Here is a 13413-nt window from a genome sequence, read left to right on the forward strand (position 1 = left end):
TAGGTCACATTATTTTAGTTCAAGGAAAAACACAGACATAGGATTCTTCACCCTTGGCGGCTGGGTCTCCTGCCCAAGGCACAAGTGAGCACACCCAGCATACCCTTGCTCTTTCGGATCCATTCTTCCTACCTCTTTGCCAAAAATATGCCCTCCTGTCCAACATAAAAATCCCACTGGCTTGTTCTAGCTCCTTTACAATTCCGCTTTTCTTTCCATGCAATGCATCATCCAGAACACACAGGATAAAGAATCAATCAGACAAATTCAAGGTTTTGTTTAGAGAGAGTCCCTAAGATAAGAAAGAGAGTGAATGAATTTTCCCATTTTAGGAATTTCTGTATATGTTGCTTATCTAATAAGCTTTTTGTCCCTTTTGCACTGTTATGTGCATGTGTTATTTTTATGTGTTGTTACAATGAATGAATGAATACAAATAAATCAACAAGAGTGTCAGGATCTTGGCAGGAGTGGTAGTGATTAAGCACTTCACATGTACTGACATACTTTTGAGGGCCACTACTTGTAGATGCTGAATCCAGGAGATTTTTCTAGTAGACAGCCCATGTTCCCCAGGATTTCAGAGTCTGAAGGGAAACCTGCCTGTGCTACAGCATCTCTGGTCTGGTATAAGAGAAGCCTCTCAGGTGGCTGTAGCATTCTTGGAGTTGTCATAATAAGCCATCTATTTCTGCCTGTGAGTTCAATCATCACCTTCAAATAGACACAATAACAGGCTTAAAGCTCTCTTAGAACTAGATTATTTTGCTACAGCATTCAGGTCAGGAACCTGAAGATTCTCCCTCATTCCAAGAACTCAATGTGTCTATTGGTTCTGAACGAAAATGCTTCACTGAGATTCTCCCCCAGAATCATTCTGGGAAATACAGGTATTCCCTGTTTCTTGTTTAGGTCTCTATTGGAAAAAATTCACCTCTCTTGCACTTTGTGTTTGCATGGACTTAGATGCAAAAAATTGAACATATGAACACATAACTTTGTTATTCAAAATTGCATGCATTGTAACAAAGTTGTTCTTCATTGTAATGAAAACATTGCTCTATAAAATATAAATACCACATGCAAAAGAATATATGTAAAAAAATTTTTTTAACCTGTCAGAAAATTTATATTTCTCTGCTTTTGAGGTCACCATTGTTGATTCCAGGCTTCAGTTTTCAGTTGGGAGAGCACCTTCTCAAATGCATGACTGCCCGGACTTTGTACAAATCATTCGTCACCGTTTTGTGAGAGCCTACTTCTCTTCCTTTTTTCCCTAATTTTCTTTACAGGTTTCTTATTGAAGAGATAGCACCTGCTGGTTTACCGCTGTGACAGTTTCTAAAACACGGAGATGTTAAGCCACGTTTTTCTTGAAGTAACACCTTATTTGTCTCCTCCACTTCACAAACATGCTTGCAGAGATAATATTCTATACACAGTATCCCTAATTCTCATTCTTGTGTTTCCTGTTCCACCTACTTCCATCTGGATCCTGTCCCATCAGTTCCTCACAAGTCACCAGTGGCGTCTGTTTGCAGATACCCTGAGACAGATCGTCTGCAGCTGCCCTGCAAGCACCACTCTGGCCTTCTTCCCTGTAGGAGACTCTCTCCCCATGTGTCCTCCCCCCCACCCCGTGTGTCATTCCCACTGTGCTGGCCACTCCCCTCAGTGCCCTTGTCAGACTCTCCTGTGCCTGACCTTACAATGTTGAGGGTCTGCAGGAGGAGCACATGTAGGTCCTCGTCTCATTGTGCCCTCTATGTAGAAGTGACGACGTCCACTCCCATGTCTCATTCCCAGATATGCAATAAGGAATCCCAAATTGACACCTTCCTCATGGCATTTTTCTAAACTCCAGAACCACATTCCCAACTGCCAGTAAGACTTCATCATTTATATGTCTCCCAGGCACCTTAGAAAGGACATCTAATATTATTTTTCCTTTCTAGCATTATTTCTAGCTAAAGTTTCCTGTGTCAGGGGCCTGGGTGGCTCAGTCGGTTAGGCATCTGACTCTTGATTTTGGCTCAGGTCACCATCTCAGGATTCTGAGATCTAGCCCCAAATCAGGCTCTGTGCCAGGTGTGGAACCTCTGGAGGTTCCCTCTCTCCCTCTCCTTCTGACCCTACTGACCCCTCCCTCTCTAAAAAAAAAACAAAAAATAAAAGTAAATTTTCTTGTGTAAGAACATTGTTTTCCTTTGCTTCTCTTCGTAGTTGTAACAGAACTGAAGTAAGATAAACATTAGTACCATTTTTATGTCTCCTTCTGTGTCAGACTAAGTTTCAACACAATAGGAACTACATGTGCTTTATTTACCTCTAAGGGTTTTTTTTTTCTTTTTTTTTTAATAAAGATTTATTTACTTATTTATTTGGGATAGGGAGGGACAGAGGGAGAGGGAGGAATCTCAAGCAGAATCTCTGCTGAGCATGGAGCCTGACCTGGGGCTTAATCTCATGACCCTGAGATCATGACCTGAGGCAAAATCAAGAGTTTGATGCTTAACTGAATGAGACACCCAGGCACTTCTTTTTTCATTTTTTTTTCAAGGATTTTATTTGTAAGTAATCTCTACACCCACCATGGGGATTGAACTCACAATCCTGAAACCAACAGTTGCCTCTCTACTGACAGAGTGGCTAGGCCCCAATTCACCTCTACTTCTTGACTACATTACACATTTTTCATTAAGATGTTCTATTTTGACATATACTCTGAATGGAAGGAATTAGTAAATAAATTTTACTATCTATTCTTCAATAACATTTACAAAACTATTTGGACTTTGGTTTTAATATTTTTTTTTAATTTTTATTTATTTATGATAGTCACACACACAGAGAGAGAGAGAGGCAGAGACACAGGCAGAGGGAGAAGCAGGCTCCATGCACCGGGAGCCCGACGTGGGATTCGATCCCGGGTCTCCAGGATCGCGCCCTGGGCCAAAGGCAGGCGCCAAACCGCTGCGCCACCCAGGGATCCCTGGACTTTGGTTTTAGAACAAAGAATTCAAGAAGTTTTCTTTATTTTTTCAAGAAGTTTTCTTTAATAAGTGTTTAATATATAAAACAAAAGTGCAAATTTAATAACATGGAAAGGTGACTATGTTTTCTAAATTTTAATGCAGTGTAAAGATGAACAGTTCATTATATATAATTTCTGAATTCTATAAGTATGATAGATGAAACAAGAAATGAATAAGTAAGTAAAAATAAATACAAGAAACAAACCATTAGGGTAGTCATCTCTTAGGGATTAATGGTTCTGAGGCTGGAGTTTTTACATATTCTTGCTTCATACTATTCACAAAATATTTGTTGAGATAAATTCTATAAAATCTCTACTAAAGCAGGAATGGGAGCCTCTTGTAGTCCCCGACGTTCGTGCGGGGGAGATACGGCACATCCATCAGCCACAGTCCTGTCACGGGGAGCCCACGTCTCCATCCTTAGTCCTTTATTTTTTTTTTTTATTGGATTTCAATTTGCCAACATATAGAATAACACCCAGTGCTCATCCCATCAAGTGCCCCCCTCAATGCCTGTCACCCAGTCACCCCCACCCCCTGCCCACCTCCCCTTCCACTACCCCTGGTTCATTTCCCAGAGTTAGGAGTCTCTCATGTTCTGTCTCCCTCTCTTATATTTCCCACTCATTTTTTCTCCTTTCCCCTTTATTCCCTTTCACTATTATTTATATTCCCCAAATGAATGAGAACATACACTGTTTGTCCTTCTCCGATTGACTTATTTCACAGCATAATACCCTCCAGTTCCACCCACGTTGAAGCAAATGGTGGGTATTTGTCGTTTCTAATGGCTGAGGAATATTCCATTGTATACATAAACCACATCTTCTTTATCCATTCATCTTTCCATGGACACCGAGGCTCCTTCCACAGTTTGGCTATTGTGGACATTGCTGCTAGAAACATCGGGGTGCAGGTGTCCCGGCATTTCACTGCATCTGTATCTTTGGGGTAGATCCCCAGCAGTGCAATTGCTGGGTCGTAGGGCAGATCTATTTTTAACTCTTTGAGGAACCTCCACACAGTTTTCCAGAGTGGCTGCACCAGTTCACATTCCCACCAACAGTGCAGGAGGGTTCCCCTTTCTCCGCATCCTCTCCAACATTTGTGGTTTCCTGCCTTGTTAATTTTCCCCATTCTCAGTGGTGTGAGGTGGTATCTCATTGTGGTTTTGATTTGTATTTCCCTGATGGCCAGTGATGCGGAGCATTTTCTCATGTGCTTGTTGGCCATGTCCATGTCTTCCTCTGTGAGATTTCTCTTCATGTCTTTTGCCCATTTCATGATTGGATTGTTTGTTTCTTTGGTGTTGAGTTTAATCAGTTCTTTATAGATCTTGGAAACTAGCCCTTTATCTGATAGGTCATTTGCAAATACCTTCTCCCATTCTGTAGGTTGTCTTTCAGTTTTGTTGACTGTTTCTTTTGCTGTGCAGAAGCTTCTTTCTTATCTTGATGAAGTCCCAATAGTTCATTTTTGCTTTTGTTTCTCTTGCCTTCATGGATGTCCATCCTTAGTCCTAACCTGTCTTACAAGTTTGCCCCAGAAGACAAGGATCTCCTGCTTTGCGCCCTGCTGCTTCCCTGCCAGGTAGAGACGCAGGTAGAGAGGCAGGTCCCAGGAGGGCCTCCTGGGGCCGGGTGGGGCCTGCGCTCCCGCGCCCCCGCCTGCAGCCCACAGCCCACAGCCCACAGGCGCCCAGCCCAGCGCTGCCAGCTGCGGGGAGGCCGGAGCGCGGTCCGTCCCGGGGGCGCCTCCAGGGCCCGGGGCGCGGCGGCGGAGGCGGGCGGTCTGCGGGAGCCCCGGGGAGCCGGCCGCCCTCCGCCACGTCCCCGGGATCTGCAGGCTTCTCTGTCCTGCGGGCACACGAAAGGGGACAGGGGACAGGCTCCTCGTTTGGCCCAGAGGCACGACGTGCTCCCCTGGCTCGGGCAGGGCCCCGGGTGGGCGGCAGCAGGGCGGGCAGCAGGGGGCGCGGGGGCCAGGCCCCGGGCTCCCGCGGACCTGGTCTGGACAGGCAGCCGGAGCAGGGCTTTCAAAGACGGAACACAGACGTTTTCATTTTCTACCCTCTGCTTTTACTTCTCTATTGTGGTTTTCATTTACATTTTCTGTGATCTAAGAAGACGTCGTCATCGATCGTTTTGCAATGAAGTTTGTTTTCCCAGTGAAGCCCCGAGGCGTCCGACCGCGTGGCGACCCCCCTTTCCACGCGAAACATCTCTGTGCGGGAGACTGAAGTGGTGTAGGTTTGCAAGGACTCGGACACATGCACCTGCGCAAACATCCGTTTTAGGATATGAACATTGGTCTTCTCTGTCTGAGGAACAAACCCTGGCCTTGCTCGTGGACTGTTTTCTCCCTCCTTTCCTTACACAGGGGGACAGGCTCCTTCGGCCCTATGGAATTCGTATCTTGTTAGGTACTGACCGGACCGGACCATGTATGATGCAGAAGCCCTTTAGAACCAGGACTGGGTTTTAGTGACTGTTGTATTCACAACAGAGGCTCATGGTAATGAGTGGAGGAGTTTCTCCGATGTTCGTCCTCATTTGAGAAACGACTGATGCAGGTTGATGCGGCTGTGCCGCCCTGGGGCCCCGGGCCGCGCGAGTCCGGACACTGTCATCTGTAATCCTGTCACTGTCACTGTCATCTGGCACCTCCGGCTGTGCCAGTGTCCACAGCAGGTAGCCTGCTTCTCGTCTGGGACGTGGAGGTGTGAAGATTCTAGTTCCAGAGAGTTGTATTTCCCCAGCCACACCTCACTGACAAGGTAGTTGTCACCTGTACTAACGTTGTTCCTCTGGAGTGACTGTGTTGCCCACCCCCCCCCTCCTGGACTCGCTGCCTGAGGGCAGGCTCACCATGAGCTGAAGACTTTACACTCCCTGACTTCACAGGCACTAACTTCTCTTACTTATGCTCCCACCTACTCCAGTGTGGTTTCTGCTTATTCGTTCCACCAAACTGACTCTCAGGAAGGTCAGTAACGGCTTCAATTATTCTGAAGTAGTGGGCAGTTTCAACCTGCCACTTCCATGAATCCACTGTGTTCTTCTAAGCACATTTATTTTCTTAAGTACACTCCTCACCATCCGGTCTTGCTATCCATGTACTCTATGGCCATGATTCCACTGTCTCCTTGTGGCTCTTCCCCCCCTCCCTTTGATGGTTGATCCTCAGAACTACATTCATGTCTTCTTCTCACACTACACTGTCTCCCCACATGGCCACCTCTGTTTCGGGCTTTCCCCTGCTAGATACAGACCTCAGCCATGGCGTTTCTTGCCTAATACAAGCTCACCTCTCCCCTGACACTGGGTGTTTGTGCTTCCATGTGTACCGGTCACCTCAAGAGGGGTCCACAGCTTTTATGTGTACTTCCTGAGATTCTGCATTCTAGAATCAGGTGAGAGAATTCACTTTTCTCCCTTTTCATTATAACACTAACGATAAGGATTCTTTTTAGGTTCCTATCCCCACAAAACCAAAGATATAGACATCAGGAACTGTATGTGTCATGTCCTATATTCTAAAGGCAATGGATAATTTGTCTTAGAGAAAGTCAGTTATTACTTCTGATGCTAATGTAATCCATGGGTAAATGCATTTTGCCATCCAATTTTCAATGAAGTTGCACAATTAGACTTCATGGTAGTCTTAAAACATTTGCCATAGGAAAAGTTCAATAAAGAAAAAGAATGATAAACTGATTAAATACAAAGAATGTTTTATTATATAGCCACCACATAAAGGTGCAAAAATTATATGAAAAAATATAAATATTATAAAATTTATATAAATAAATATATAAATACATAAATATACATCAGCACGGTCATCTGTAGCCACTAGTGCTTGTAGAGTTGACATGGATTGCTTAATATTTTTGAAAACTCTTGACAAATTGATTTTGTTCATGTCACCATTACAGCAGAAATGAGTTGGACACAGCAGACCAGGGTAAGTGTGATATCATTTGTCAGAGGGAATCATTTCCGTGTTGAATCTGGTCTCATTCCTTCCTCCTTATTCTTTCTTGCAAGATTGTCGAGTAGAAGAAGGATCTCCCGATTTCTGCTCGGACCATCTCCCAGGCACACGGGCTGTGGTTCTTGTCTTGCAGGTAGAGGGAGATCCTTTGGAAGTAGGTCCTCAGGGTGGAGTCCTCATGCATGAGGGGGGTCTCGGCCAGCCCCGCCTCCTGCAGGGGACAGGCCTCCAGGTCATCCAGCTGCTCCGAGAGCCCCGAGCACAGTTCCTCCAGGAGAGTCATGTTCCAAGGAGCGGAGGACGTGTCCCGGCAGAAGAGGTGGAAGACCTTCTGGGTCATCACGTGGACCACAGAGAGGGCCTGCGCCTCCTGGAGCCGCTGGCCATCAAACAGCTCCTTGGGGAAGGCAAAGTCATTGGTGTCGTGGTCACAAGAGCCGGCGGAGAGTCTCCTCATCTGTCCCAGGAGCGTCAGGACCCTCCAGTTGCACAGGCCGTGGGCGTCGGGCAGGTCACAAGCCAGACAGCACAGGGAGTGGCAGCTGAGCAGCACCAGGGCCAGCGAGAAGGAGCAGGGCAGGGCCATCGGGGATCCTGCAGGGGCTGTGGGCCTGGCTGCGCTGGGCAAGTGTGGGAACCGCGGCTCCAGCTTCTCTGAGCATCTTCCCTCGTGTGTGGGGCTTAAGTAGGGAATAGAAGAGTTTGCAATTTCTGAACATTTCCCTTACTTCCTACTTCTGCTTTGCCTTTCCTTTATGCACTTTCTACTTGGGTTAAAGCATGGGTTTTTCAACCATTTATTATCTTATTGCTTCTTTTCTTAAGAGACTTTGATTATTTATGTAATGGAACCTTCCATGAAAACTTAGTAACACAGATATACAGTATATATATTTATGTTGTGTTTATACTCCTGCTTTATACATAAAAAGGAAAGTGTAAATTTTGCTGTTTATTCAACTCAGGGTGCAGAATGACTAAAAATTTAATCCTGAAAGTTAAATTTGGGGGTACTGATGCTTCACTGGATAACTAGATTTGATTAGCAACTTCTAATTTTTACTCACCCAATTGAAATATAAAAAGTACATATGCAAATTAACAATTTCTAGAAAGACATAATAATGATGTCAATGTACTTAAATATTTAGAATCACTTCCAATTGCTAACAGCAATTGAAAAAGTAATTTCTTTACTTAACATTTGTTTTTAATGTGTTGAATTAATGTGGCTTTGAAGAGAAAATAATTTTTAACTTCCCCTCCTACCAGATACTCATCAAGTTATTTTCAAAATAATTTTTTCTCTTTAGCCCTAGATAGAATTACTGATGTGTGGAATAAAGTTTGCAGAATTCAATCATACCATATAACCTATTTGTATTAAATTTCCAAATCCCACCTCACAAAGAGGCTCAAATATCAGCAATGTCGTCAAGATAGACAATGGCAGCTCACAAGTATGCAAAACACCTCTGCCAGTGTGACTTTCAGATCCAGGAAATGATGGAGAGCAAGTCCTCCAATTCTAGATTATTCTTGTTAGCCCTAGGTTTGTGACTCTCTCTTGCAGACATTTTGTGTATCTTCCACAAATTCCATGCTTCATGAATGATGCCCAGTAAAATCCAATGAGAGGCAATAAATACTGAGGACTAAGGTTTTGTTAGACCCCTAAAAGGCTGAGCTTCAGAGTACCACAAACCTTGTAATGCTAAAGATTAAAGATTTGTTCACAACCCTAAAACTACTTGTTACACCTTGGAAGCAATTGTAATGATAATGGGAGAGACTATGAAGATACAGAAGCAGAAAGCATGTGAAACATGTAGCAATCTGCTCACTTTTGCTGTGAACATAACTGCTCTTTTTAGAAAGTGTATTTTTGTAAAAGGTCATAAAAGCCACTACGATTGGCTTATTATACTTGCAGAGTCAGTTAATTCCAGATAAAGAGGCTTTTTCTACTCTGGAGGAAAAATCTCCAACCAGCAGACAGATTTATACAAAGAACATAAGCCCCCTTTCCAGCCTCACTCACTGTGTTTAGTCTCCTGGAGCCACGAGGGGGCACTCATCCCTTGTAAATATTGTGCAGGGCCACCGAACACCAGTCTCCTGCTTCTGTTTCCTTTTTGCTACAGCTACACTTACATTTCTGCACCAGGGACATTCCCTTTGGTCCAAAAATAGTCACCAGGAGAAAGAAGAGAACAATTCTTCTCCTATGAGAGTTTCCAAAAAACCTAGAAATTTCAAACAACTTTTGCTCTTACTTGGTGGCTTTGTAATGGGAAATACCATTGCCAGAGAGAAACCGCAACGGAAAAGGAAGCAGCTGTGTGAATGGGCAGGAGACACACTTAAGAAGTAAACAAGGAGAGCAGAACTCACTGGGGGTTTCTACACTGGGGGGGAGGGAAACTGTAATTCGGGAGGGAAAGGATGGGATCTAGGGAAACGGGGACGAAGGGGGAATGTACTGTATCAGAATGTATAGGCGATATGTACCTATATATAGTGCATATATACATTATTGTGGATATAATAACATACAAATGATGACCCACCTGTTCTCATTTGGGTATTTAGACCATCAGCAGTTTTAGTTGCTTATAGAGAGAAGACTAGGAGAAGCTCATTATTCTCTTATTGATTTCTATGAAAAAAAGAAGAAAACAGTCATCATCTGTTAAACTCTCACTCAATGGAAGATTCTAGGTACCTTTAAATGTGCTACTTTGCTATTTTCACAACAGCTCTTGGAATATTCCTATCCTACTTTACATTTGAGGAAACAGTTTCAGAGAGCTCAAGAGTGTTTCTCAGGAGGAAACAACTAGATTCGTAGCAGAATCCAGAAGCAGTGCACAATCCTATAGCACATGTCATAAATTACTCCTTAAGGCTCATCTTGGGAAATTCTCAAGCTTCTCTTCTTCCATCCTTTCTGAAGATCGATCTTCCCTGGTTGTGTTCCACCTACACCAGCAGCATTATCTCTGTGCCCCTTGCAGGCTCTTCTTCTTTTTCTCAGCCTTAAAAGTTGAAGGATCTCCTGAGCTTCAGGGCATCTTCTCATTTCATACTCAACTCAGAAGGAAGGACATTCAGTCCTGTGCCTCGATGTTCAAATATGCAACCAACCATTGCAATTTAATGTTTCTAGGAAGTAGGCAGTTGGAGATCCCAGATTCACGTAGGCCTCTACCAGTGGGAAGTCTGCTCTCCCCTCTTCCTGACCTCCCTCATTCAAGCTCCTGCTGAAAGGAATCCTGGCCTCTACCTCTCATTCTACCATGAAACAAAAAAGGAATTCATTAGGCTTGATGGCTGCTTTTAAATCTCTTGCATCTTCCACATGGAAAGCTCCAAATCTGGCTTTGCATTTCCTTTTTCACCTCCATATTTTCAGAAGTATAACAACTTAACTTGGAAATAGACTGTTCACTGTTGGAAAAGTGAATGACTGTGTTGAATTCCCCATGGATTCTTCAGGGTGGGTTGCAACTTCAGGCTACTTCTTCTCTTTAGAATAATGAAATCAAAAAGTCATCTGAGGAAGAATTTCATAGATTAACCAAGAAAATAATTTGATAAAAGGCAAAGGTGGACATACTTTGTTATATCTGAACATACTATAAAGTGAATGTATTATATGAACAAAATTATTTTATTTCATTTTTTAATGAAATCTGAGAAATGGTAGGTACTCTAGCATAGATTATGTGAAAAATGCATATATGAATACATTGACCCCTGAGTACATTGGTCACATTTATTTTAAATTCTGGGTCTGATAATCCCTAAATTTCTAGTATATCCGAGTCTAGTTCTGATGCACATTCAATCTCTTCTAACTGTAGTTTTCACCCAATGTATGATGTGTAAGTGTTTGTGGATAGATAAACAGGATGTATGTGGGTAAAAGGAACCACAGAAAATTGGCCGTTAGGTTTGTTGCAGCCAAGCTGTCAGAGGCTACATTCCTCTGGTGTCCCTGCTTCTGTGTCCCCTAGAGACTTCTTGAGGAGTGTCAGACACTGGCTGTCCTTTTCAGTTGTAATCCCAGTATTATATGGGAATCCTGTTGATGTGCTGATAGGTATGGGGAAACAGGGTGCTCTACAAACCCAGATTTCAGGGTCACGCTTTAAGTGAGCCTGTGCTCCTGGCTGTGTCATTCCCAAGAGCTCCTCAGCTTTTCTGCCACCCTGCTGGGAAGACAGGAGAGTTACAGTGGCTTGGGATCCTGATAGCCCTTGCCCCAGGTCAGTTAGGCTCTGGAAGGTTTCCCTGAGGAAAGGCCTTTGGTAAGGAGAAGTGGAGACTAGGAGTATTTCCGAGTGATTACTTCTCCCCTCCCGCTGCTGGAAAAGCCATCAGATTTTTCTCTGATGTACAGAGGGGGAGCCTAGTGGGGATTCTGAAGGCAAAGCTCACAAACCTGTGGGCCTCACTAGGTCTGGAGCCCCGGAGCTTGTAACTTTCAAGGTGGAGGACACAGAGCCCGAAACAAGCTTCAGTTCCAGATTGTGTTCCTACCAGTACCTGCTCCTGGTAAGGTGTGGTTCTCTGTACCCTCCTCTTCCTCCAGTTCCCAGGGTGAGGCTGGCCCTGTGAGCTCAACTGGGAATGGATCTAAGAAGGGCTGTTGTTTTCCAATTGTCTTGCATTTTGTCGTTGTTGCTGCTGTGAGGTCAGGACTAAGTTTCTAACTGGTTACGTGTTGAACAAGACCCCCGAGGATCCTGGGATATGTGAACATGAGAACGACCTCCTGTAACTGTCTCCAAGGGAGGGATGCCCTTACACAGACTCATTTCCCCAGAAGCACTGTAACCTCAGACTGAGTCATTTAGCTCAGTGCATTCTATGACTGAAGCAGAAAGAGAGTCCTTAGAAAGACTGAACACATGGGCATGTGACCTGGTGCTGTAGTAAAGAAGATCATTTCCAGGTCCCTTTCCCACTTTCTTCCTTTTTCAATTTTCCCTTTCCTACTTTCTTCATTTTAGTAGGAAGAGAAGTATCTCATGATTTGGACTCAGACACCTGCCCAGGACAGTCGCTCTGTTTCTCTCTGTCAGATGGAGAGGGAATCGTGGAAGCGCCTCTTCAAGGCCCTCAACCCCAGGGGAGACTCTGGGCTCCCAAGGCAGGCAGCACACAGGTGTCAGGGCTTCCAGTGCCCCCTGGAGCCCCAGTGGAGTGTGGCCAGCAGGGCCGGGGCCAGGCAGCACACAGGGGTGGAAGGAGTGAAGGGATGAAGGTGTGCTGGAGGGTCTCTTGGAGAACAGAGGTGGCCCGGACCCCCTGGAACTGGTGGCCACCCACCATGTCCCAGGGGAGATGTCCCTCGTCAGGAGAAGGGACACAGCTTCCTCCTCTGTGTCAGAGGCAGCAGGTCTCCCTGTGAAGCCACCCGGCTGGGACGTAGGTCACAGCCCAGAGGGGAGCTGTTGCCACATGGAACCAGCAGGTGTCCGCAGGGGGACCTGGGGCTCCCGGGGGCCTGGGTGAGCAGTGAGGGGGTGACATGGCCACCAGTTCCTCTCAAGGTCTTTCTATACAAGTCTCTTAAAGAGAACACAGTACTTTTCATTTGTAGAATGTTCCTGTACACTTCTTGGGCCTTATCATCTTCGTTTGCTTTTCTTTACCTATGCTTTACGTGAGTTCGAATAGATAGGAAGACGTCACCCACTTATTATGTTTTCATTTTTTCATTGAGTCTTATCTGCCCAACACTTGAGATGTTTCTATATAAACGGAGTCAAAGTTTTCGAATGAGAAAAAAGTTCGTGTTACCGTCACACGTGTGCGGCTTGTCATTGCTCCGACAACATTGCACCTCTGCTCCGGGTCCCGTGTTCACTCTTCATTTCTGCACCTCGGCCTGTTGCCTCGTCCCTCTGCACCTGTCCTCTTCAGAAAGGACTCGTTCCACCTGTCTGACAAGCACCCGGGGAAGGTCTGTCCTGTCCACAGCTCTGTCATTGGCCAGCGTTCCTAGGAATTGCTCAGGATACAATGACTGAGGAGAAATATGCTCAGATTCTGTGCACAAAACAAGACTTTCCCGGGTGGCCCCCTGGCAGGGCTGTGCCGGGGGGCCTCGACTGGCCTTTCCCCCTCTCCCCACCTCCTTCTGCTGAAGTCTCACCAGTTCCTTCCCCTAACTCCTGGCTGGTTTCCTAAGGCTTTGAGGTGCACATGGGGCTTCCAGTTGGAGCTTCAGCCACTTGTCTGTATGACCTTCCCGGGGCAGCACCTCATCCCTCCAACCAGCGCAGGTTTCATCTTACCCTGTGGTGGCATGTCCACAGCCACATGTGTGCCACCTTAGCCCTCCTCATCCCTTCCATCCTCCCTCCCT

At 45.2% G+C, this 13413-nt stretch overlaps 1 protein-coding gene across 1 annotated transcript; it reads right to left on the minus strand.

Moving 5' to 3' along the window:
• Positions 1-6504: 6504 nt before the first annotated feature.
• On the minus strand, positions 6505-8290 carry LOC121495366 (interferon alpha-1/2-like). The gene has a single exon (XM_041762733.1). It carries the CDS (start codon positions 7618-7620, stop codon positions 7057-7059), a length of 564 nt encoding a protein of 187 aa, XP_041618667.1. The 5' UTR covers positions 7621-8290; the 3' UTR covers positions 6505-7056.
• Between the last annotated feature and the right edge of the window lie 5123 nt (positions 8291-13413).

The sequence above is a fragment of the Vulpes lagopus genome, chromosome 7 (assembly GCF_018345385.1).
Source record: "Vulpes lagopus strain Blue_001 chromosome 7, ASM1834538v1, whole genome shotgun sequence".
NCBI classification, from domain to species: Eukaryota; Metazoa; Chordata; class Mammalia; order Carnivora; family Canidae; genus Vulpes; species Vulpes lagopus.

Excerpts from the sequence above, each read along its gene's own strand:
- LOC121495366 (XM_041762733.1), bottom strand. The coding sequence starts at position 7,620 with ATGGCCCTGCCCTGCTCCTTCTCGCTGGCCCTGGTGCTGCTCAGCTGC.